This window comes from Gobius niger (assembly GCF_951799975.1).
Source record: "Gobius niger genome assembly, chromosome: 11".
NCBI classification, from domain to species: domain Eukaryota; kingdom Metazoa; phylum Chordata; class Actinopteri; order Gobiiformes; family Gobiidae; genus Gobius; species Gobius niger.
Window position 1 is genome coordinate 19,208,223 of NC_136862.1, and position 23,545 is coordinate 19,231,767.

The following is a 23,545-nucleotide window of genomic DNA, read 5'->3' on the forward strand; positions in this document are numbered from 1 at the left end:
CCGAATTCAGTGAAGCGACTTCCAAATGGAGGCCGAAGTGTGCCTATGCGCATACAGCAAGGGCATTAAAGAGCTTGGGTCAGGGCCACTGTAATCTGTGCTGAGCGGGAAACTGGAGGAACTCACTGAGATGTAGAGGGAGGGGGTGGGGGGGGGCGCGTTACTCATGCATGAACGACCCACAATGCACCGCTACGCTTTTCATTCACTGTCGGCAGGACAACGGAATCAGCGAGGAAAGGAATTTGGGAAGGCAGGGATTTGCCAAGTCTGTGGGAACTGCCAGGATCTTTCGAAAAAGGCCACAAAAGATAGGAGCTCTTAACACACACATCGAGGCGACAGAAAGTATTAGTTGTGTCGCGAGTCTTGCACCACTGAAACATGTATAGATGCAGAACTAGGAGAAGTTTTATAATCAGTCTGTCTGTTAAATGTGACCTCACTCTTAACACTTTGAAACAGCATCCTTTTTGTTTGTATCTTTGTGTAAGATTCTCTGATCATTACTTTGTACATCCACATTGATTTTGCTGTATTATACTCTTGAACAATTGCTTTATTTGAAAATTAGGGTGTGTGTTGTTCAAATGACACAAGCATTGATTATTTTGCAGTGGTCCACTCCCCAAAAAATCAGATACAAAAAGAAATCCACACAAAAGAAAAAAGAAAAAAAAACTCCTAACGGCTAAGGGCTCCTGAGGACAAACACATCCCACTCCCCAACACTCCCATAGCATTGATTGGTCTGGCTTCCTCCAAAGCAGATGTGAGCTGACGACTAATGAATAAGCAAGCCTCAATTAGCCCACTGACTGATGGGAAATGTGATTTCATTTGGATGCTACTACACACTGTAAACAGGTCATGCTTTGTGATAGACGACTGTCGTGAACCAGGCAAACAACGAATGCGTTACTTTTAAGTTGTTTCCTACACTCCCCTTTTTCTCACAAGTCACGCGATGAAGCAAGAGGTTAGGACTTGGACAATTATCCTGAGGCTGACTATTTAGATTGATGTTTGCATTTTCTAATTGCAAATCCGCACAATTAAAGTTCAGTCAAAAAAGGTTAAAAAAAAGGTTCATAAATCTAAGATCAGAATAAGACTTTGGTGAAGTTGAATAATAATAATTAAAAAAAAAACCACTGCAGGAGGAGTTGGATCATTATCCTTGCCTTTGCCTTTGTCTGCATATTTTCTGGCTATTGTTGAATTACGTACAGCATGGGACTGAAATCCCCAGAACGAAGGGGACAAAAGCTAAGCTATAAAAAATGAGACAAGATAAAACATATCAGGCATTTAGTTAATATGAGAGGTTAGAGTGAAACTCTTGGACAGAAACCGACACATCCTAAATGACCTAAAACAAAGCGGGTAAGAAGAGACACAAAAACTGTTATCTAAATGCACCTAACCTTTATGCATCTGCGCTGCCCTTGCACCACAATCATTTAGAACAGCGTAAACAGAGAGAAAGGCTAAAGGACAGTGGGAATATGTGGGAACCGTGTTTGTAACAGTGTAACAGTTTCATCAGCGCAGACCCGCCGCCTCCTTCTGATGGAAACTGAGCAGTGAGCGCTTTCGCCCAAACAGGGGAAATGATATGTCATGGTCTATAAAGCAAACCTTTTATATACTTTTGGAGACACCGTCCTTGTGACTCGTGCGCCATAGTGCAAGAATGTGAAACCCCCAATTCAAGAAAAGTTGGGCTGCAGAGTAAAAGATTGAAAAGGTGATCCACATTTATATGACAGAAATGTGATCTTTATGCTGTACCATTTGAGGACCAAAGTATATCAGTTCAGTGTCCCATTCTCTGCGACAGTGGGGTTGTACAACACTTTAAGCTCTTTCGCAGTGCAAAGGCTGTTGGAAAATGTTCAAAATATCTTTAGGATTGAGTTTCCCCAAAATTCCTTTGCACGTATTATAACAGGTCAGAGAGCAGAAATAGCAAAAAGGAGGAACAAACTGCTCCAGTGACCTTTGCCCTTGTTAAGTGTCTGGCATTAGGCTTCCTCCAGTCTACATGTGGTGTTCTGAGCTGTACGGTTACTATAACACCACACTAAATACTGTAGATTCCATTATTTTAAGATGACTGTGTAATGAAATAGCTCAGTAATAGGCTAAGAAGTAGATGAAATGAGCGAATCAACAACCTACCTGCACTGAGGAAAAAAAGGGAAACGAGTTAATTGTCCTTGAGTGAGTGGACTAAAGTTTGTGGAGGCAGGTGGAAAGAAAAAGGGAGTTCAGCTTTCTGAATGAAGCTGTTCTTTAGTCGGCTGGTCCTTGTCCAGAGACATATGAAGACCACTACCTGAAGTCTGCACGGCGCTGGGATTATGCCCGATGCTGAGGTGGCAGACACGTCCTCATTATGCGCTTCCACAGGATACAGTTCAGGAATCATATGTTTTACGGAGCAGTGCAAAGAAAAGTGATTTCCAAACTTCTACCTTGGCTAGGCCATAAAACACTTTTCATCTATATTCATTCAGCAGCCGGATGTTCTTTAGCCCTGCTTTATATATTGAGACAGCTGCTGAGAATCTTTAGCGTGTGTCAAAAACCAGCGCAAAATGACGCCTTACTCACGTACTCTTTCATTTGGTCGCAGAACCGGCAGTTGCATGGGGTTGTACTATTTCTGTGGCGCGGCAAAACTCGGCGGCGCTTGTTAAAACACTTTTCATATCCACGCAAGTGCAATGAATGGTGTCTGACAAGGGCGCTTGTCTGCCAATTGGAGTATTCTCATAAAGGAAGCACCCCGCCAAGATAAAAGCTCCGGGTGATGATGAGGAGCGAGGTGTCGAGGTAAAACAGAGAAGAAACATTCAGATTGGGATGAGAGAGACCCAGGAAAAGATGGAGGAAGAGAAGTAAATATGGGAAGTATTATGTTCACATGAACTGTGAATCAGTTTCCTTTTTTAGATGCACTATGGATTAGACAAACAATTCTGGCTTTAGCGAGGTTATACGCAGTTCATTCTGTCTGTAGATGTAAATATGGAGCCACAAAAAATATTATTTCTAAAGGTTATTTGTGGTTTTGGAGTTGTGTGCATGTGTAAAATATGCAGAAAATATGCGCATCATTGAGTATTAATAGTTTTCTCATTGGAAATCAGGTTCAGCAGCAAAGTGAGGATATCGAAAACCTAGAGTATCAAGTTTGAGCAGATGAATTAAGTAACACAATTATTATCTGGTACACCCCCGTACTTCATATTGCACAGATCCCAACAATACTACAGCACACTATTCTCTGTAAATGCTGTTTATGTGCTGGAGACTGAAGCTGTGTCAAGGCTCATTTCCTCAATATCTCACGCTTGGATGGTGTTCTTTTCTGGCTGCAGTACATGCACTGTTTATATCCCTATTTTTACTTTCCAATAGTCAGCGACAATCTCTTCTGCTCCAAATTATACTGTGCACCAGATCAAATTCACCAGTTCTACACGAGACTACATTTTGACTTATGTCTGCGCTGTCTCATTTCCAGAAGTGAAAGAAGGAAGAGACACGTGTCCTTTAAATAAAAAAACAATTTATCAACAGTGACTCCAGGCAAAGGCGCACACCCACTGAAAACAGCTGAGATTCACTGCTCTAAAGATACCGCAAAATATAGCATTTAACTTTACATAAGTTAACCCTTGTCACTCAAGGTGCAACAGTCACTTCTATATATACACAACATCTCTGGCATTTTCTCCCAAGAGCCCACTGGATATCAGGAAAACTGCTGAGACTTAGGGGATTATGCTATTAGGTTTGCAAATCAAGCTGGCGACGGATAAAGGAAAGAGCAAGAAGCTCAAGTCTCCCCTCTGGTATATGTTGAAGTTTAGACTTAATTACACAGAAATTATCACATGAAATGTTTATTATACTATCAGTTGAATGACTCAATACAGAAGCAGCGTACAAGAAGAAAGAACGGGGAAAACATTGAACCCAAACCCCGACAAATGCACTTTTTTTGAATAAAGCCTATATCTTTTAATTTTGCATTGAACCATAAAACCCTTACTTTGCTATGGGGAAAAAAAAAAAATCAGATGAAATTCAGATCCTATTGGCAAATCCTGATGAGCGAGTCAGTCTCATGTATTATGTTGAGTGATGTAAAAAGCTATGCATTTTTATCAGCTTTACAAATGGGATTTTCCCTGTCAAGATGGAAGTGTGTTAACAAAACGAATCAGCCGTTTATGATGACAGTGTGTTTTACATGTTATGGCAGAAAAAAGCAATTTGCAGCTCGCACGAGGGTGATCAAATATGTGATATGTGATCCTCAAAAGTGCAAAGATGTACGATTTTGAATCCGATTTGTGCTGTTAACTAGCTCCACTAGTGTTACAAATCCAGTGGTAAGAATGTGCAAAAAAAACAGATCTAACCCTATGTCAGTGATTCATTCTGATCCAATGACTCATCTTTCTGTTTCTATTCAGTCAATTGTGTTTTTATCACTGTTAGCAACCACCAAGTGCGAGGATCATAAAGTAATTCCTATGGGGGTTATAGGTCACGGCGGGATTACTGCATGTGAAGGTCACCCTGTCACACACCCCGATGCTGATCTGGGAACAGCTTTCTGAAGGGGGCTACAGTTTAAAGATGGCTTACTTTTTCAGTTTGAGGCTCACTTTTAATAAGGTCAGGATTAGGGTGACCAGTGCATTATGACAAGGGCTTTAGGATCAGTGCTTAGTCCTGGAGTGCTGGCTGCCATTTACCAGCTCAATGCAACTGTGCTTAACATGGTCTCATTATTACAGCCGAGCCTGGAGATTCTGGCTCTATCTGTGCTGTAATAACTCGTGTCTGGACTGCAGTCAATGGAAAGTACGGGTGAGGATTTGAGGCTAAGCGCGCTTGTGGTTTTAATATTCTCCAAAAAAAAATGGTGTCCATTCACCGTGCTCTCTTTCGTTCTACCCCACAGTCCAACATGAACCGCGGAGCTGTAGTATGTCGAGGGTGCCTCTCTGAGGATTAGCACAGATTAGCATTAGCCGCTCCATTTCTACTGGAGACACATACAGCGGAGTTAGCATATAGGTCTGGGTTTGCACTGTGCTCATAATTAGCTGTTTGAAAGAATCCAAAAGCTGGCTTTAATGTTATTGATTTAAATCATTAATAAGGCATAATATTATCACTCACAAGCCTGTTTATGTGTCATAACAACATCAGAAAATAACAAGGAATACCCTTAATTACTTAACCTGTACGGTACATGATCATACACAACATGTCGTAATGATAACAATAATAACGGCTTACACTGATTGCACTTTACAAGCCTGTGTTGACAAGTTTTTCAAAGCACTACACTGTAGTCATTAATCATTCACTCAGTACTAAGTAGAGATAAGATACTACTGTAGCAACTGCTGCCCTAGGGCAGACTGCTAATCTGTGCCATCACCTTCTGACCACTACCAACCACTCACTCACACCACATTCATACACAGGCAAGGAAGGTTGAGCACCATACCAACTTATAAAGCACTTTAAAAACTGTACAAATCATATATTTGTGTCTTGTCCGACTTCCTATTTAATCCAATACATTTCTTGAGCAAAATCAAGACCAAAGAATACAAATGTAGCCGACAAGCAGTCTGATTTTAGTGTCTGTTAAACATACAAAGAAAAAGCTAGAATAATGAAAGGAAAAATTGCTTGATTGGAAGCGCATATACAACATGGTCGGAGCAAACTTGGCTTACAAAACGTACTGATTTTTGGCATGTCACTCCACATTCATTAATGGTGTTTACCAATTCCAACCACAGGGGAACTTTTGACACAGTCAGGCCAGTGACGGCTTTTGACCTGTGGGAAGAGGGAGAGTGATGGAGTGAGTAATTGAGTTCAGTGTGAGACAAACACTAATGAGGATGATAAAGGAGGAAGTGAGTTAAGGCTGATAAGAGGACAGGCATGAGGAGTGAGTACGAGGGAGAGCGCAGAAGAGAGCATCTGTGCTAACGGTTTTGTTTTAGCTTTTTTTAAATCACACTGAATGAGAAAAAAGGTTCTTGGAGGTAGTAGTAGCACCTAATATATTTAACACTTTTTAATTTCCTTTTTAATCAGCACTAAATAGTTATGATACCCTTTTTCTTTTGTACTATGAGTGCTACTTTTTGAGGTTACATTACTTACAGTGGTGGTCGTAAAATTGGCAGAGTGTAAAGCACGTGCAAAATTCATCTGCCTGCGTTTTGTGCCAAATCACAATACTTGCTCTACCCATCCAGAGCGAAGGGAGAGAAAAGCAAATAGCTTTAAGATAGGCAGCGAAATTAGCCGTAATTGGAGACCATTTAAAAACATAATAACTTCTTTGTTTTCTCTGCAGGAGGTTCAGGGGTAGGGAAAGCCTTTTGATTAGAAGTGGAGATGAGTGAGCCATAAAACTAGTGAGCCAGCCCTTCCCCAGTTTCATGCGGCGTGCCCGTGTGTTAAATCTCCCTGCCAAAAAAGTTAATAATGTTGGAGGAATTATTAAAACGTCCGGTGTCAAATCAGGGGAGACCAGTGGCGAATATCAGACAGAATTTCCCCACAGGAAGAAGATAACAACATTGTAAAAAAAAAAAAAAAAAAAAAAACCTCTGCAAAACACAAACTTACACAAAATAATAATAATAATAATAATAATGCAAATGGGGCATAAAAATACGTGATAAATCCTGAGAAACGCAACACGGCACAGTCAACAAAGAGGTGTGCTTGGTAGCAGATTGTCACCGCTCCACTGTTTGGGGCATGCACCGCGACTGAGCCCAGGGTGTGTGCCACTTAGGCGGGGGGAACAATGTTGTGGAGCATATAATAGATTTGCAATGTGGTGAGCAGAGACAGATGGCAGGGGGGCTGTGTGTGTTTACCAGATTGAACACACACAGCACAATGGGTGTAAGGAAGACGAAATCCCTAAGGCGTGTTATGTATGCCGCCGCGCGCTCACCCCAGCAGAGGGGTCGCACTTCATTTGGGTTTTAGCGGTTATAAATTGTCACACTTGACTCCATCTTCCCTCCCTCAATACAACAGGCCTGGAGCGTCTACATGCAGAGGAACCGGTATGGATTTCAGCCTTTTTGGAGTAATGCAATATCTATCTAAAGATTAATTCGGCAATAACAATAATGTGTGAGAAGTATTAAAGTTTGGATTTTAAATACGTTTACCCGAGGGTCACTCCCAAACCTTGAATAACTAACTGTTCTGATCTGGGGTGGCTGCAGTTGGTCAGGTCTCGGTTCTGCAACACTATGTGCCCAAAGAATGAGATCAGCTGACGACCTGAACATCCTGAATGACCAGATTATTCTATCAATGGATTTCTTCTTTCCTACCTCCAGCCAATGATCGTGTCTGCGAGGGTCACACCTCCGCCTCAGCCTATCAGCACAGAGCCACACCTTTGTAGCAATCATCATCACCCTTGGTTCTGCTTTGGCATCCATGGCCGTTCGCTTCCCGCCTGTGCTGCAACCCACCTCCTCCCCGTCTCCGCCTCTTCAATCTACGGCTCTCCGTGCTGCATCCTCTCAGGCGTCCCATACCACCACCGGTGTCCAGGCTCCGAGAGAAGTCATCTCCAACTCTAACCTGCCCATCTATTCAAAATTCAATCCATATATCTGATGTCTAGTGCCGAGGTCTGATTGCCATAAAAATACATATCTCAATGAATCTTTCTACTCTCTGCTTTTGTCTGTTTGAGTCTAACCTGGTTGAAATATGTTTATCGGGCTCACATTGTAAAAGAGTGGTTCAGGAAGCACGAGATATAATTTTCACACTTGGATTGGCCACCACAGAGTTCAGCTCTTAAGCCCCATTGAGAGTCATTGGGATGTGCTGCTCAGTGGTCACACTCTCCCATCACCGAAACGAGATCTTGGTGAGAAATTAATGCAATACTGTATCTTTTGACATTGCAGAAGTGTACTGAGACAATGCTACAGCGAATGTGTGCTGCAGTCAATATGTTGTTGGACTAAGGGTGATCCAACAAAATAAAATAAATAAATATTTGGGTGGTGACTTCTATTTTGGCCAAGCAATGTATAATCTGGTCCTTGATTCATCAACATGTAGAACCAGAATAGACTTCTACAACAATAGCACTAATAGGTGCTAAGATGAGCAGGTAACGTCACTAATCTGTAAGTGTATTGTTAAGCTCACATCACCTGTTTAAACCCCGTCATCGACCCAAACTCGCAGCCTATTGTGTGTTTTGGAAACACATGGAGTCATTGAAAGAGTTAGACCAGCAGGTGAAATTCCATACCATACCTAGGGCTGGGTACCGTTAAACGGTACCTACTTGGTACTTGTCAGAGCTGTAACTTACTAACACTGTTGTTTACAACTCCAGCTGCACCAAATGCAGCACGGAGCGTTTGGGATCAGATTGTCTCTGGAAAAGGTGAGCACTCACTCTTCATTAGCCATGTTTGGAACAGTCATGGTACATTGTTAGTGGCAGAGTGAGCGCTCTCACTATGTAACAGATCTTTGACGTGTGAGGAGCTTTCACTTCGTCAAAAAGTTTATCTGAAAGAAAACGGTGCCTGATGTGGATCTGGTCTGTTCTTGCAGCTCAGAAGGTAATAATGTCCTTTCTCTCTTTTTATCACTGCTTTAGTGGGAATTCTGCTCAAAACATGAAGTTACAGGTGACGCTGCTGCGGCCTGTTTTCTGATGTGCCGTGGTTGTGCCGTGTTTGTGCCGCTGTGCTGTTTGTTCTCCTGAACGAGAACAAACAGCTTCCGGTACCGAAAAGCAGGTATCGTTAAAGTAGTGGTATCGAAAAAAACCGAACGGTACCCAGCCCTAACCATACCTGCACTTCTCAAAAGTAATCACTTCATGAGAGTCTTTAAACCATATACTACGTGTTTTCTCAGGTGACACACACAAAGCCTCTATCCTTCAACCGAGACCAATAATAATAACTTGTCCATGCTTTCATTCAGAGTCCAATTGTTCAGCCCAATAACACTGTATTGAATGTCTAACAACAGAAACCACACAAAGGTTGCTTGGACCTATACGTTCCACACAGCGAGGAGCTTCAGAAAAATGGGTAGAGCCAGACAAATAAACAACAGGCAATCATACAGAGGCCAATTGGGTTGCTCTTCTGTTCCTAAGAAATATATAAGCGAAACAGAGGCTGTGAGAAATGATACAAAACACACCCGAGTTACAACTACCCTGTCCAAATGACGACTTTGAAAACTCCTATGACGATGGACCTCCTGAAAATAGTCATTCCGTTTGGCAATAATTCTGCATTTAGAGACAGTTCTCACGCCTCTCATCCTCTGTGTGTAATAGCTTTCAAACACCAAATTAACATGTGTGGAAGAATCCCCTCCAGCTAATGATTAGACAAGGGACTCAAAAGCATCTTCTGGCCACTAATATCAACACAAGCCCCTTTTATATCACAAACTCCCACAGACGGAACATACACCAGCAGCGGCACGCGCAGAAAGTCAATTAACACCAACATGTATCTTCAGGGAATTATATTTCAATTAGCTTTAGCTACTTCTGGGCTTCCTTTGAGACGGCTCTGCTGAACAAGTGCATTGGTGATGTGTATTATTTGTGGATGCAGTAAATCCCACTTTTCAATTAGCATCGCGCAATAATTCTATACTGTTATTGTCTGAGAACAAGTTAAGCAATTAGGCAGTAAATCACAGTTTCGCACAAATTTGAGAGGCGTTAAATATGCATGCATATCATATTAAGTATTTTTAGAGCTAATTTTGAAGTAAATTAAGGCAGTGGGAAATGTAGCCGTTATAAATTATCTAGAGGGAATGTACACTGATTAAACAAATTACACTAACTAAGATTCTTATTCATGAAATGCTCGCCCGTGCAGCAAGAGAGAGGGGTTTTTCAGTCTGAAACTTCAGACTGGGCTTGGTAGACACACATCCGCCTGTCGTCCTCATTCTGTTTTTCTTCACCTGAAGTATTCTGACATGCATTTCAACTCCCCCCCCCCCCCAACATATTCCCCTTGGATTTAGTCTTCCTGACTGCTGTGATGTGATAGAGAAACATGCATGTGGAGTGGACTAAGACAGGTTAAGTGAGGTAACTCTGCTTTATCCATTGTGCGAGACCAATAGTGTCTGTCTTTGAAGACTGCACTAAAATAAATCTAGTCTTTTGTTTCTTATTGGCTTATTCTTTATAATAATATGAGTCAGGTAAGGGAAGACCATCAGGGCAGGGAGCCGTCTGTAACTTGAGTGGTTGGGTGGGTGGGAATTGTTTTTAATCAGTAAACACTTTGTACTCCACGTTTATATGAAAATCGCTTTAAAATAAGGTTTTGGTTGGTTGATTGATTCTTTAATATGGGATTTCTAATGACTATGTTGTTGTATGTACAATTATTTAAAATACTGAAAACTACAGTCATCTGCTTTCATTTTGTTTTCTCCATTGATTTCACTGAAAGCATACACTGACTTGCCTCTGTTCATTTGTTTAGGTTTCACGATACCACAATGCATGCAACCAAAAGGTTCAAATGAAAGCAGAACTTAGTAACTCATGCCCCTAGAGGCCATAAGCGCCACTGCCGGTGTTGTGTCACGTTTTTTTTTACTCATTCATTGACTGTGAGAGTAAATACTACGCTGACAGAAAAGACAAAGGGAGAGAGGGATATTGTACCTCCAATTACACAATGAAGATAATTATTCACACAAACTTGGCCGCAAACACTGCAAAAGTGGTGCTAGCCGCAGTTAGCTTTGCCCGTTAGCTTCTTCTTCCAAATTCTAATAGTGTGTATTGCGCCTCCGACCCGGTGTAGGGAAAGTTGCAAGGGTGGTTTTCTGGACAGAGACGAGATGAAAGACCCCCTAATCATCCCATTGACACTTGTATTACCCCCAGAGGGACTACGGAAAGAATTTATTAGGTAAACAACTTACTTAGTTCTTCTTTAGAATAAGATAACAGAATAAAAACTAAATACTAAATAAACTTTCCCCTCATACATAATATATACTAAGTTAACTGAACTGAACTGAGCAGCCGCACCTTTTTATTTGAGCTGTGACTGTATGTGCAAAATCACATTTGAATTGAAAAGTGTGTCAGAATGCCATATTACAGAGGCCATGTTTGCTCTGGGTGACTCCATTCACAGCTGTAGCAGGTGCAGAGACTCTTCACAAAAGCCGGGTTGGGGGGCAGAGGGAGAGCAGTGAAAGCAACAGGGAAGAGCCTATCTCTATCTGTGTTGTGGAGGACGATTACTGTACTTGTGCAGGCAATTCTCAGCGTGTCGGACCTGAGGGACTTGTATGAAAAGGAGCTGTCAGATGAAAGGGCACATAACATGAAAAGAACATTATCTCAGTAAGAGTGTTTAATACGGAGGATGAAGTAGGGGACACTAAAGTTCAACTCAAAGCCCTTGTTGCGCTGACAGGAAGTGTTTATTTGATTTGAGTGTCGTGGGCATATGTACGTTTCCTTTCTTCTTATCCCAACAGTGATCTTTCGGGTAAAATAAATGTTGGACATTATTGGTCATTGTAATAGCAAGCCAAGTAGAAATAAAAGTATTTTTAGTATTAGTAGGATTAGCATCAGCTGTAATCGTAGTAAAACGTTCAGCAAAGGGCCTTTGAAACAGTTGCCACAGAAGTAAGTAAATAGGCCAAGCACTAAGTAGTATTTGGAGGGGTACTGCTTCTGAGGTTAGAAATACCATTTTTGTTTTAAAATAGAGATTCCATAAGCATTAACATTTGAGAGAAGACCTGCATCCATTCATGTCACCGTTGCTGCAAGTCTCCCACGAAAATGAGATTTACCTCAAGGGATTGCCTGATTAAATAAAGGTTAAAAGGAAAGAAAAAAAGTAGCATCTATTAATGGAGTGGTCGTGGAAATAACAGAATCATTAAAAATGTGAATGTTCGGTAAGTGTTGAGGCAGCAAGTTTATTATTTATTAATTGTTTAAGGATTCTAGATACCAAGAAATGTAGTGTATCTACTAGATGATAGCAGATAAGTGTATTTTTGTGTTGCCTTTTCTTTTACAGTACCCAGCCTTAGGCACACCTTCAGACATGAACGGAATAACGATATTATTACATTCGATATTTTAACAGGTAAACTTGAGAGCCCAGGCTCTTCATTTCCGACTTCTTTGTTTGCGAGAAACACTGCGCCGACTTAGTCAGCTTGAATCCAAAGGTGCTTGTGTGTATACGGCTGGGGGAATATTCTTTATTCCAGTGTTTGAGATTAGTGACACATGGCTTGTCAAAGACTGGGGCTTCAGATTAGCCTGTTGCTAATCCTTTGCAATTCCATTCTAATACAGACATCACACAGACAAGCAAGAAACACAAGAATCCAGTTTACCAATGTTTGTTTAGGCCTAAAATAATATTGGCAGATGAGGTTAATAAAGAAGCAGTGTGCCAAGTTGCTTTACCAGCAACCACTGACTGTTCCGGTAGCTGATTTGTTTTCTGAGTTTGAGCATTGCCATCACCTACTGGGAGTGCTATTTAGGTGCGAACTGTCTGCAGCTGGAGGCCTTGCTAACTGTTCGCACCAGGAGGCTGCATTTGATCTCAATATTCTCAGTCCTTTGGTTTATTTTAAGGCTTTCATTTCCCTCTGATCAGTTCTACTAGTTTTGGATGTGTATAAATTGGAAAAGGCATTAGCTTCAACATAGCCTAGTTCATGATGCTAAGAATATTTATATATCAGTACAAAATAAATGGTTGCATATATTTTTCCGAGGGCAATAACAGCCATCTATTTCAGAAACTCTCAGTCACCATTCAAACTTGGATCTGACTTTGAGACTAGAGATGCACCAATCCAGCCTTTTCGCTACCGATACCGGGGTTTGAGTATTTGGCGATATTCGATATTTATCGATACCAAGAGATTTCCTTAAAAGTGGCTTTCTCAGAGTGAAAAATGTAATTGACTTTTCTCCATTGTAAGATCAATAAAGTCATATTTTATTGTCATGTTACAGATCAATTATCCATTATATCTAGTGATAAAATCTCTCTACACTAAATATCCGTTGGGTATATGTCAGGCTTTAAGTACATTAATATAAACAACTCACATTAAGTGATCTGATCATTACAAATATGTTTGATCTGTTATTTCTTCAACAAAAATACAAACACTTGGCTTCAGCTTTGGCCGATTTTATTTTATTTGGCTACTTTAGGTAGGCTATTTCTATCATAGTTTCTGACCCAGCCTTGATTAGTTTTCAAATTACATTTGCAGAGGTAAAAACTAACCGCGATTGATTTCTCCGGGTTCTTCAAAATCATATACTTCATGCCCATATTCACTTAGATTTAGGTGGTAAAACTTGTGTTTTTAGCGCGTTGAGAAAAAACTAGTATCGGATATTTGTCGCTGACAATCGACATCGTATTTTCTCCAGTATCGGCTCCGATATCCGATACCAGTATCGGATCAGTGCATTCCTATTTGAGACACTGACATAGCACCATTCATTCTTTCAGCTCATCATCAGAGGAGCTATTGTATAAATGTTATTTTTGCCATGTTGCTATTTTGTCCACTCAAACTCTAAGACACTAGACTTTTAATGCCAACTTCCTGGTTGAGACAACGCTTTAAACAACTCAATGCAATGTTGCGAAAAATTCAAATGATATGTAAATTAAAAACTGGAGCAACGATAAATGGTTAGATTTACTCAGAGCCGACAGAGCCAACGCAAATAAGGCACATAGCTTTCAGGCATATCTCAGATTTGGCCATGCTTTCTAAACATTGCATTATGAGTAAGGATGTCATTTTGTTCTGCTAGTTTCTCATTATAACCTCTTTGTCATTTTCTTGACTGGCGAAATAAAAGAAAAATCTGGCAGCACACTCCGTCTGTACTGCGTCATTAAGAGCGAGGGTGTATTCACTTAGGACGAAAAAAAATGCTTGCGCTGTGTGGAATATCATCTTAGAAGAATCTTCAAGTAGCACATTGAGTCACACAACATGTTTGTGCAGCTCCCATGCAAGGAGAAAGTTCATGAAGAACGTGCTGAACAAAGTCTATTCCCCATGAATATGCAAATCAATGCCCATTTCTCTCATCTAATGTTGTATATTCTGCATTTTGTGAATAATGTATAAACACAACTTTTCATCTCTTTCCTGAGACCAATCGGATCAGTGCAGCCATAATCTGAAAGGCAGTTTGTGGAATTGGCGTATAGTATTATCTGTGAAATGCATTGCAGCTCAAGAGAATAGTGCAACAGGTAGCAGCGCTCTCAGCTGTGTCATCAAAAGACACGTCTGCTGCCCCCTATAGCACGGTCCGATTGTGTCCCTCCTCTCACACTTTTTAACACCTGGACTAACAAAAGAGCCGCTTTGATCAGGGGAAATCCCTTGGCAGAGCTGGCGGAGGATCCACAGAGCTGCGTGTGTGATGCTCCACCGAGGCTGTTCCGCATTGAAGATTCATGGCTTGGGTATAAGGCGCTGCTGCTGAACACCTCACATGTTGTAGCCATCAAAGCGTGCCCATGAAAATGAACACGCACATACAAGAGAGAGAGAGAGAGAGAGACAACCAGAGGGCCAGATAGTGAGTACATCTTGTTTCCTGGTGTAATCAGTAGCTCTGCGAACACGCTCACACACATAAGGAGGCCTGTTATCAGAAGCTTTCCCACGCTGCTCAGCTCCATGCCAGAACGAAGTGATGAAAAGAAAAGAGTAGGAGAGAGGAAGTCAGAATGGATGGAGGGTCAGTGGCTTGGACTCCCTGCAAAGGTACAAGTACGGCAAAGCTAAAACAAACATATTATCATTTGTAGATTTCATCTCCCTCTTGTATAGTTTATCTTGCTACAGATTATGTAGTTATGCTATCTTAGTTCAAAATGTTAGTATCAATGAAGAAGTAAACAGTGCATGTACAAATCAAGGTCAACCAGTCTCTACCAAAGTGTCCGATGTTCTGCTTTGTTGGCTTCCTGTCGTCTTTGCTGCCGAATGAGTTTGTGAACTGTGATCTGGTGCGCCTAAACTAGAAGCCCTGCTGTGACACGTTTTATCCCAGCAGTGAGTCTGAGCTGCTCAAGGCTGGTCCCACATTCAGTTCTTCTTTCATTGTCCTCCATTTGTCCATCTTCATCTATAGAAGTATTACTACTCCTCCAACTGATATTGACCGTTATGGCAACTACAGCTGTTGCTGCAAGTACTCGTGTTTACCACTACACGCTTGTCCATAAACCTATTATCTATTTTATATTAGGCTTTCAATCATTCAGCTATTACCTTGTACAAGAGATTTCAATATTATTGATTGGACTGGGTTGATTGAGCTGAGGTCAATTCACCAGTAGTTCTTCTCGTTCATGTAGTCAAATGCCAAACTGACTAAACGCACAAGCGAAAGTCCTTCTTAAACAATGCCCCTTTGTGGAGCCGCATTATGTAATAACTGTTCAAAATGTTAAAAAAAAAACATTTTATAAAAATATACTCTAATTTTGCATGCTATTAGACCATTTATAAAACACTTGTTTCCTCATATCCAAGACATTTCCAAAGCTTTCTTCATCATTGCTACTCATTAATAAGCAGCTAAATAGAACCGTTATTGTTCCGTCAATTAATAAGTTTAAAGTCGATTACACAACATGCCCAAATTGTTTTTTCTAAACCATTTCTGACTTGTCCCTGACCTTAACCAGACACACGGAGGGCGAACATTGTCACTATGCTATTACTATGTGTGCATTCAAACATTCAGCTGGGTGTATCTAAGAGAGGTTTCAACCGTCATTTAGGCTCTGTCTCATAATAAATGTTACTTTTTGAGGTTTAAATGTGTAGAAAGTTGCAGTAAAAAGTACCATCTCTGGTGATGTGTGCCAATAAAACAAGAAGGCCAAAAATTGGTCTGAGGGCCGCATTTGGCCCCCAGGCCGCACTTTAGACATGCCTGGTTTAGATGCTTATGTTAACAATGGTTAGTGAACCCATTCCATTACAGAATGTGTTGAGACAGTTTATTATAAAATGTGTCACATTATTATGAATTATGCGATTTACAAGAGTCCAGCAACAATAGTAGCAGTAGTTGCCAGTGGTATTAGTTAGAGAAGTAGTTCCATAGATGAAGATGAGGCAGAAACACAGACGATATTCAAAGAAGAACTGAATGGAGGGTCAGCCTTTAGCAGCTCAAACTCACTGCTGAGATAACACACAGCAGGGCTTCTATAGTTTAGGCTCGCCCGATCACAGTTCACTAACTCAGCCAGCAACAAAGACAACAGGAAGCCAGCAAAGCAGAGTATTGGAGACTTTGGTAGAGACTGGTTGAACATTCCTCCTCCACACCTCTCCTCCCACAGTACTCTTACATCAATCTATTCTCTGACTCTCTCAATGTGTAAGCTTCTGTTTGCCCCTCTGCCTTCAGCTCTTACGTAACCGTTCCATTTGCATAACCATGTTTTTTTTTTCTCCTGCTTTGGCGGCGGGCAACACGAGACCCAATAATATGTTAACAATTCGAGCTGTCGGGATAAACAGCAAGCCCGTATCACAACATGTTTGCAGCATATACAGGTCTGAAGGAGAGTTCCTGGATCTCCTGATGCCAGCTGGCAGAAGGCCACTGGGGCCACAACAGCTGTCATTTACTAAACAGTGAGGATGAGATAGACTTGTTTCGCAGGGAGGCTGACCAGCCTGCTGTGTGGAACCTATACAATAATAGGTCTTGCACCGCGAGATGACTGTTCAAATCAAGCAGCCTAGCATTATCCTCTTCAGGGAGAAAGCAATTGAAGCTGATAACGGATTGCAGGCTATGTGTCGTAAAGGCAGGAAGACACACATGCACTGGCTGGCTGGTGTCTTTGCTTTGGCATTCACAAAAACGTTGTACAAATAGGGGGCCTGTTGGCAGAGATGTTTTCCAATACCCAAAATCATTCAGTTGATTATGCCTTTGTGCAGGGTTTGCGGGTGGCGCCACACTATCACAATCACTATATGGCTTGGGCCAGGTAAATCTAATGCGCAGTCAGGGAGTAAAAAAGAAAGCGCTCAGACGTTTGCAGAAATGTTGTTTAATGCCCCATGGTTAGACATAACGACACAACAGTAAACAGGGGACATGCACGCTACACTCAGACACATCCCAATTGTCTGGTATAACAGGTATAAAACGCCTCAATGAAACGCCTGTTGTCGTATTTATTTGATATCCTAAAAAATCCCCATTCATTAAGTCAGGAATCATCTTAATCATGTCTGCTTATTAGACAAGCACCGTTACACGCGCGGGCACACACATCCACCAGCAACGAATGATCAAGGGAATGCAGCACAAAAGAACCCCCATTTGGGATTTCAAGTCAAGAAATTGGAAGTCTTTTTTTTTCTTAATATAATTATGAAACTTGTCTTGTTTTTTAGATGTTTTGCATGGAAGGTAGTACAGTAGCTGAATAAAAAAAAAAAAATACCGTCAACATATTGTCAAAACAACAATGATCTGACAATCCCAAAAAAGATGCTTCTCACTCTGGCCTTTGATGCCTGGGGCGCTGTGGAAACCACCTTCATTAAAAATAAAAATTCAACAGCATGTTTAAGTGTAGTTTAAGATGACTAAATGGGCTACCCACCGAAAGGCACTTTGAAGGGAATGCGAGAGGAGGAAAGGGGGGCTTCTGAAGATATACTGTATTTTCTTTTGTTTGAAGCTTGCTACACTTTGCTTTAATAGACCTCTGGCTTGAAAGATATTTTTCTTCAGGGAGAAAGCTATCAGTCGGTTTGCATAGTCTACTGGAGCTCTCAATGATGGCAAATCCAAATGCATGGCCAAAGATTTCTGAATGGAGAGACTATAATAGAATATATTGGACAGGTGCAATCCGGGTCTGCTATATTCCCACCAGTCCATGCCACTACGTCTTTATGTGATGGGATAAAAGTAAGCACTAAAGGCTGCTCTCCTTGACCTTGCCCCTAACAATGTCATGTCACATGTGTGTTTACAGTTGTGAGCAGCATGCTGGCTTCCAACCAATCTGAGCTGACAATTACCTCCTCCTAGACATGGCAACAGCAATGATTTATCACCTGTATTCATCAACAAACCCATAGCACGCTTGGCTGCCACAAAGCAGGTAGGACAGACAGTTTGTCAGTTCTTCACTAAATAGATGTTTTCATCACACTTACAGGTACTTGTTTCCGATGCATCATATCTAGAGAAGTGAGTAATTGGGCAAAGGCGTATAGGAATCAATAAAATGCTCCACCACAGTACAACAAATTCTCTCATCAGCAACCTAATATGCCGTATGTGTGTCTGAGTCACTCGCTCCATCCAACTCACCCTGAGGTGTGTCTTTCACCAAGGCATAGGCTATGTTTATGCACTGAAATGTAAATCAAAACTGGGTGAGGAAAAAATACGCAGAGTACGGTGTAGAAGAAATATGCAGAGTATTATGTTCAGGTTAAGTGAGAGGGGGGGGAATTACATTCATCCACGCATCACTTCAACTGAGTGTAACGGGCCAGACACACCTGTGCGTAAGAATGAAGCGTCAGTGACCGCAAGAGCTGACCCGTATTCCCGCCCTAGTGAACAACACAACAACAACGCACACGCATTAAGCCGAGTCCCGCACTTACTCACCTTTCACCAGGAGCACGTAAATAGTGTAGAAGGTAAAAAGCAAATGACTCTTGAGGTTCATCCTGTCTGCCTTCCTCGCGTCCTCTCTCCACCGCACTTCTTCTTCTTTCTTCTTCTTCTTCTTCTTCTTCTTTCTTCTTTCTCCTCGCTGGACCCCGGACCGGACCGCTTTGTTGGTGTTGTTGTTGTTGTAGCTATTCCAGATGGACTTCTTTGACTTCGCGACCCGGTTCTGACGCGTGAGTCGCTTACGTCCGCACGAATCGCGATAGTTTAGTCGCGTATGTTCGCTTTGAGCAGACGGGACGCTGAGAAGTAGCAGTAGTAAAAGCCTCGTCAACAGCGCGCCCCGCGTTACGCACTGTGCTGAATGGATGGATGGATAGATGCTGCCGCTGCGCTGTCGGCTGTGGCGTACAGTCCACACTGAGCAACGACCACGAGTCGATTGTTTGAGTCCCGCCCATGGGGGGGTTTGACGGGCAGGAGGCAACGACCAATCCGAGAGGAGAGAGGCGCAGAGAGGGAGGGGCGAGACGAGGAGGAGCAGAGAGCACTGTAAAAACTTGCAGTCAGTCTGTCTCATTGTGTTGTTTGACTACGATGTTGTTATTTGGCTGCCCACTTCTCCTCAGAGTTCGCAAAAGGAAAACAATGCCTTTATAGTTTGGTATTTTCTATATGCTACAACCATGAATGGATAGACGAAGTGCACACAGGGAGACAACATTACTGTAGGCCTAAATGCACCCTCTGGTTCTGCACTGGATGCTCGTGCGTATCACCTGCACACCTCTCTCACATCTTACATCTCTCTGCTGTACAATCATCCCCGTCTTTTTTCTTTCTTATGCCTCTCTTTGATATTTTTGCTCCATATGTCTGACGTGAAGCTGCAGTCCTTGTCAAAAATGTCTCACACCTACACTTTCTCCTTTTCTGCTTACAACAGCCTGACATGAGATTTTCCGACTTACAGCCCATCACCGCTGCAATGCTTTAATTCAACAGCCAGATCTCAAGCCTATAATTGCATATTGACCAATCTGTTGCTGTAAGATTTTCCACCCGACCCAAAATATCACCTGCAAGACTTTTTACCCACAACGTCCTCTCCAATTGTTCATATTATTTTACAAATCACAATGCCACTGTGTTGCCAAGAAAAAAAATATTAAGTTGAATCAGTTTGTTTTAACTGCCAATGTTTATGATCACTTATGTTGTTTTTATCTATTATAGGCAATCGACCATCTCTTAAAGCAATAGTAATAATAATGCATCGGTTTTATATAGCGCTTTTCTGGATACTCAAAGACGCTTTACATTGCACTATTCATTCACTCCATACTCGGTGGTAGTAAGCTACTATTGTAGCCACAGCTGCCCTGGGGTAGACTGACAGAAGCGAGGCAACCAGTCTGCGCCATCGGCCCCTCCGACCACCACCAACCACTCACTCACGCATTACATTCGCTAGGCTTCCTGGTGTTCCCAAACGGTCTCCCATCCAAGTACCGACCAGGCCCTTCCCTGCTTAGCTTCCAAGGTCTGACGGGATTGGGCATCGCATAGGCGGTATGGCCATAGTAAGTAACTCATGCCCCTAAAGGCCATAAGCGCCACTGCAGATGTCGTAGCATGTCGTGTTTTTTACTGTACGTGTCGTGAGAGTAAATACTACGCTGACAGAAAAGACAAAGGCAGAGGGGGATATTGTACATCAGATTTTTTTCACTCAAACTCGGCTGTAAATACTGTTTAAGTGGCGCGAGCCCCCAGTTGGCTTTGCCCTCTTTTTGTGTATTGGTGCCTCCTGGCAGCAAAGTTTCAGTTGCGGTTTTCTGTCCAGAGACACCGGGGGAGATGAAAGACCCCACAGTCATCCCATTAACACTTGTGTTACCCCCAGAGAGACTACGAAAAGGATTTATTAAGGTAAACAAGTTACTTCTTACTGCTTTAACATGCAATTATTCACATATTTATATACATTTTTTTATATTATGCAGGGTTATATGTGAGGTCAGTCAGCCTTTATTATTCATTTTACTGTATAATTCACAATTTGTCCACTTGTCCTTTGCTTGTATTCGTTAGTACATGTACATTATGTAAATCTAGAACTTTACCATATGTTTTCTGCATTTGATCATATTTTTCTATTTTTCATTTCCTTATAATTTTGTTAATAATGATATGTGTTATGTTTAATATCTATCTATCTATCTATCTATCTATCTATCTATCTATCTATCTATCTATCTATCTATCTATCTATCTATCTATCTATCTATCTAGCTATCTAGCTATCTATCTATCTAGCTATCTATCTATCTAGCTATCTATCTATCTATCTATCTATCTATCTAAGAAAAGTACTAATGTACTAAAACAAATCTGATATGTACATAGTACATGGTCTCTCAGGGATTGCCTTGACTGCAGCTGCCGATTTGCATGTATGAAAATCATCTTGTTTTCATTGTCAGCAATGCTTAGCTACAGGCTCTATGTCTCCCTTTGCTCCTGGGTTATCTGGAGCTTTATTGTCTAGGTTTTCATTAGTTACATCAGAGGTTCCCAAACTTTTCAGACCCCCAAAATCCCTCAACCAACAACTCGCAATCTCTTTCTATAGAATGTAATAAGCATTTTATAATAATTTTAGGTGCATGATGGGAGGACGTTTTTTAGAGTGCGTTAATTCTATGGCTGCAGAATTCAAAACAGAGAGGGTGCTGAAATGTGAAAGAGAATAGGGAGATCTGAAGCTGGAGAGACCATAATGCATTTCTATGGGGGGATTTGCATTTGTTTTTGGAAATGCGGAACACCAACCCATCTTTAATGTTAGAATACAATACAAGTGTTTAATTATAACTTGAGTATTACTAACACACTAAATTCAGTCTACTAAATTATCAATCACAATATCCATGTTTGTATTTTTGTTTTTGTTTGTTTTTAAAAATTTACAGAGCAAGTTTCTATTTGATACCTTATTACTTTTTTATCCATGTTTGTTTGTTTGTTTGTTTGATTGTTGTGTGTTTGTTTGATCCTGGGAAGAAGAAAAAAATGCTTCTCACACAACATTTTCTTGAATGTGTTATGACCAGAAGCTGCGTGTAGCCGAGCTGTCCGAGGCAGCGCTGAGTGATCTTTGGCCCTTGGGTGACACCTGCCCGTGCTTTGAAGATCTTCACAAGGACTGATAAGGAGAGGGGTGGATGGAGGTGTGTCTCTGTGTGAGTGCTTGAATGAATGTTGAGTATTTGCATGAGTGGAAAGTGGAGGTACAGTATAGCGTCTCAATGTCTGTTTTTGTCTATAATAAAGTAAAATTTGCTTAATTAGTGAAGGAAAAAAGTATGTTGACGTGTTGAAATCCCTAAAAGACAATTTAGCTGATTTATTAACGTTCATTCTTCTCAGCAAGAAGGTTGTGAAGTGGATTCTCAGACAAGTTTTTTCCCGTCAAGCATTGACACTTAGTTAATTTAACATCTCCAATTAGCATGTGGACGTGTTTTAAAGGAAGCAAGTTAATTATTTGATCCAGACCAGTGACTGACGCAAATTAAGGCTGCATTCCATAAGTGCAGGCCACACACAGTGACAGAAATAAATGGGTGGAGACGTTAGCAATAAATAGCATTTAATTAGTTTCCATAGCTGGTCAATATGTGATAATTACCCGACTGCTTTAGTGGCCTTCATTAAACCTGATGAAAAACACATTTGGGATGTATTAAAATGAATGTTAAATATTATGTCAGTAGCTCCTGCAAGGGCATCATAAAAGTTGCTATTGATGTTGATTAATGTGCATGTTAAAATCAATCTGGTGTTCATAAAAGTCTCAAAAAACTATTAAAGATAAAAGGTTCAATAACACCGACTTGAATAGGATCAAAACAAGTTGTATTGTTTTATAATGGACCATCAGTACATATTGCAAGATGTACAAAAACCTCACAAAATTAAATTAAAACATTAGTATCATGTTTTTCAAAGTGAAACAGTTGACGCTGAGAAATATTCACACAATTGTAATGATTACAGTGAATGAATAAAATAGTATTACACAAGATGACAAACAATTAATAATACTCTCAAGTAGGCTACTGGGGAAAGGGATTGTTTACCACAGCAGCCTAATCTGTTTGGGACTCCAGTTCTATAAATAAACCTGACTTGACTTGAGCCTGCTGATCCCATTTTGGGTCAATCCACTTCAGTGGGAGGAGGGGGCGAGCCGCACACCTTGTAATGGCTCATTTCACACTGTCAGAATTGGTGTGCGCCGTCACTGGAGCCATAACACAGAATCAGCGACTCTGCTCTGGATGGTGTTTGGATCAGGGGCAAGAGGCAGGCAAGCTGAACATTTAAGTTTCCACCTCACCTGAAATCGCCCAGAGTTCCAGATGGTATAGACCTGGCTTCTCTCCCTCTCTCTCACACACAAATGACACATAGCCTCTCAGAGTTTGGAGTAGGCGCCACCTGCCCCTGCATCAGCCCATTGTTCAGTGGTGCCGCTAATGCAGCCTGACACATGTGGCCTGTCCAGCACACAGCACTCTGGCTCAGACAGAACAGAGTTGGACGCAGCATGAATCACTTGTCTTTGGAGCTTTTATTTTGAAATGTGCTTTCAACCATTTATTCTTTGGTGTTCAATTCAAAGACAAAACATTTTATTTATGCCAGTCGCAA

General features: G+C 41.3%; 1 protein-coding gene across 3 annotated transcripts in view; it reads right to left on the reverse strand.

Moving 5' to 3' along the window:
* The window catches only part of LOC306969834 (cell adhesion molecule 2-like), a 206,785-nt gene extending 187,528 nt beyond the window's left edge, over positions 1–19,257 (reverse strand). For 2 of the 3 annotated variants that reach the window (XM_079565534.1, XM_079565533.1), the window contains exon 1: positions 18,821–19,257. In XM_079565534.1, coding sequence (XP_079421660.1) covers positions 18,821–18,881 — 61 coding nt within the window. In that variant the 5' untranslated portion in view covers positions 18,882–19,257. The remainder of the gene's footprint in view (positions 1–18,820) is intronic. The other variant, XM_079565535.1, reaches the window with a different exon arrangement.
* Positions 19,258–23,545: the final 4,288 nt, after the last annotated feature.